We start from the raw sequence: 1,002 nt of genomic DNA on the forward strand, positions 1-1,002 counted from the left end.
GGTGGGGGTCCATTTTATCGTCCTCCAAGTGAAAATTGTAAGCCTGATCAATTACAAAAGTAATATTTTTCTCTTCAACAAGCCACGATTTGTAACATCATTAACAAATATCACTAAATAGTTGTTTCCATCATGTGACCAAAACAGTGTCTTGTTTCCTCAGAGCCGTATATGCTGATCATGGAGTTCATGAGCTATGGAACCCTGCGCAGTTTTGTTCAGAAAAACAAAGATGAGCTAATTGCCGACCTTGAACTGCAGAGCCAGTTCACCATCGCGTCCTACCACATCGCCCTAGCCATGGAGCACTTACGCTCCAAAATGGTATCACCATCTGCCACAAACATAAAACAGCTGTTCTGTTAAACAAGCAGAGAGTCATATTTACACTATAAACATGAATGGTAAATGGAAAGAATGATTTTGAACATTTTCTGTATCATTCAGGTGGTGCACTGTGACCTTGCCTTAAGGAACATTCTGGTGAGCCGATTCCCATGGGAGGTGAAGGTAACAGAGTTTGGCCTGGCCAGAGACTTGACCCGTATGAGGAGCAGACGCAGCAGCAGGAAAAAACAACACAAGGTGAACTAATCGCACCTGTCCGTCCCACGTCCTCATTGCTCATCTCACTGATATGAATGTGATCTCATAGGAGCGTGTGCCGCTGCGCTGGTATCCTCCAGAGTACTTCAGGAACAACTACTACAGCTTTAAGGGAGACGTCTGGGCGTTTGGTATTGTGCTGTGGGAAATGCAGACATTCGGTGAGAATTATCCTGAGATGTTTGGTTGACTTGTTAAATATTTTTGAAGAATAAATAACAAATATTGAATTTTATATTTCACAGGCACCTTGCCATATCCAAGTCTGAACACATCTGAGGAAGTGGTGTATAGTATCTGTGCTGGACACAAGAACACTGTGCCCAACACCTGCCGTCCGGAAATGTTAGTGACAATTTAACAGTTTTGTTTTCTCAAATTATATATATATATATA

General features: G+C 42.0%; 1 protein-coding gene across 1 annotated transcript; it reads left to right on the top strand.

The window, feature by feature from the left end:
* Positions 1-163: 163 nt before the first annotated feature.
* On the top strand, positions 164-951 carry LOC107734097 (megakaryocyte-associated tyrosine-protein kinase-like; the record flags this gene model as incomplete). The annotated part of the gene is made up of 4 exons (XM_016545953.1): positions 164-324; positions 448-585; positions 656-767; positions 852-951. Coding segments are annotated over 4 exons (511 nt in total), but the record flags the coding sequence as incomplete, so codon positions are not given.
* Between the last annotated feature and the right edge of the window lie 51 nt (positions 952-1,002).

Source organism: Sinocyclocheilus rhinocerous, unplaced genomic scaffold (assembly GCF_001515625.1).
Source record: "Sinocyclocheilus rhinocerous isolate Xijiao unplaced genomic scaffold, SAMN03320098_v1.1 scaffold43230, whole genome shotgun sequence".
NCBI classification, from domain to species: Eukaryota; Metazoa; Chordata; class Actinopteri; order Cypriniformes; family Cyprinidae; genus Sinocyclocheilus; species Sinocyclocheilus rhinocerous.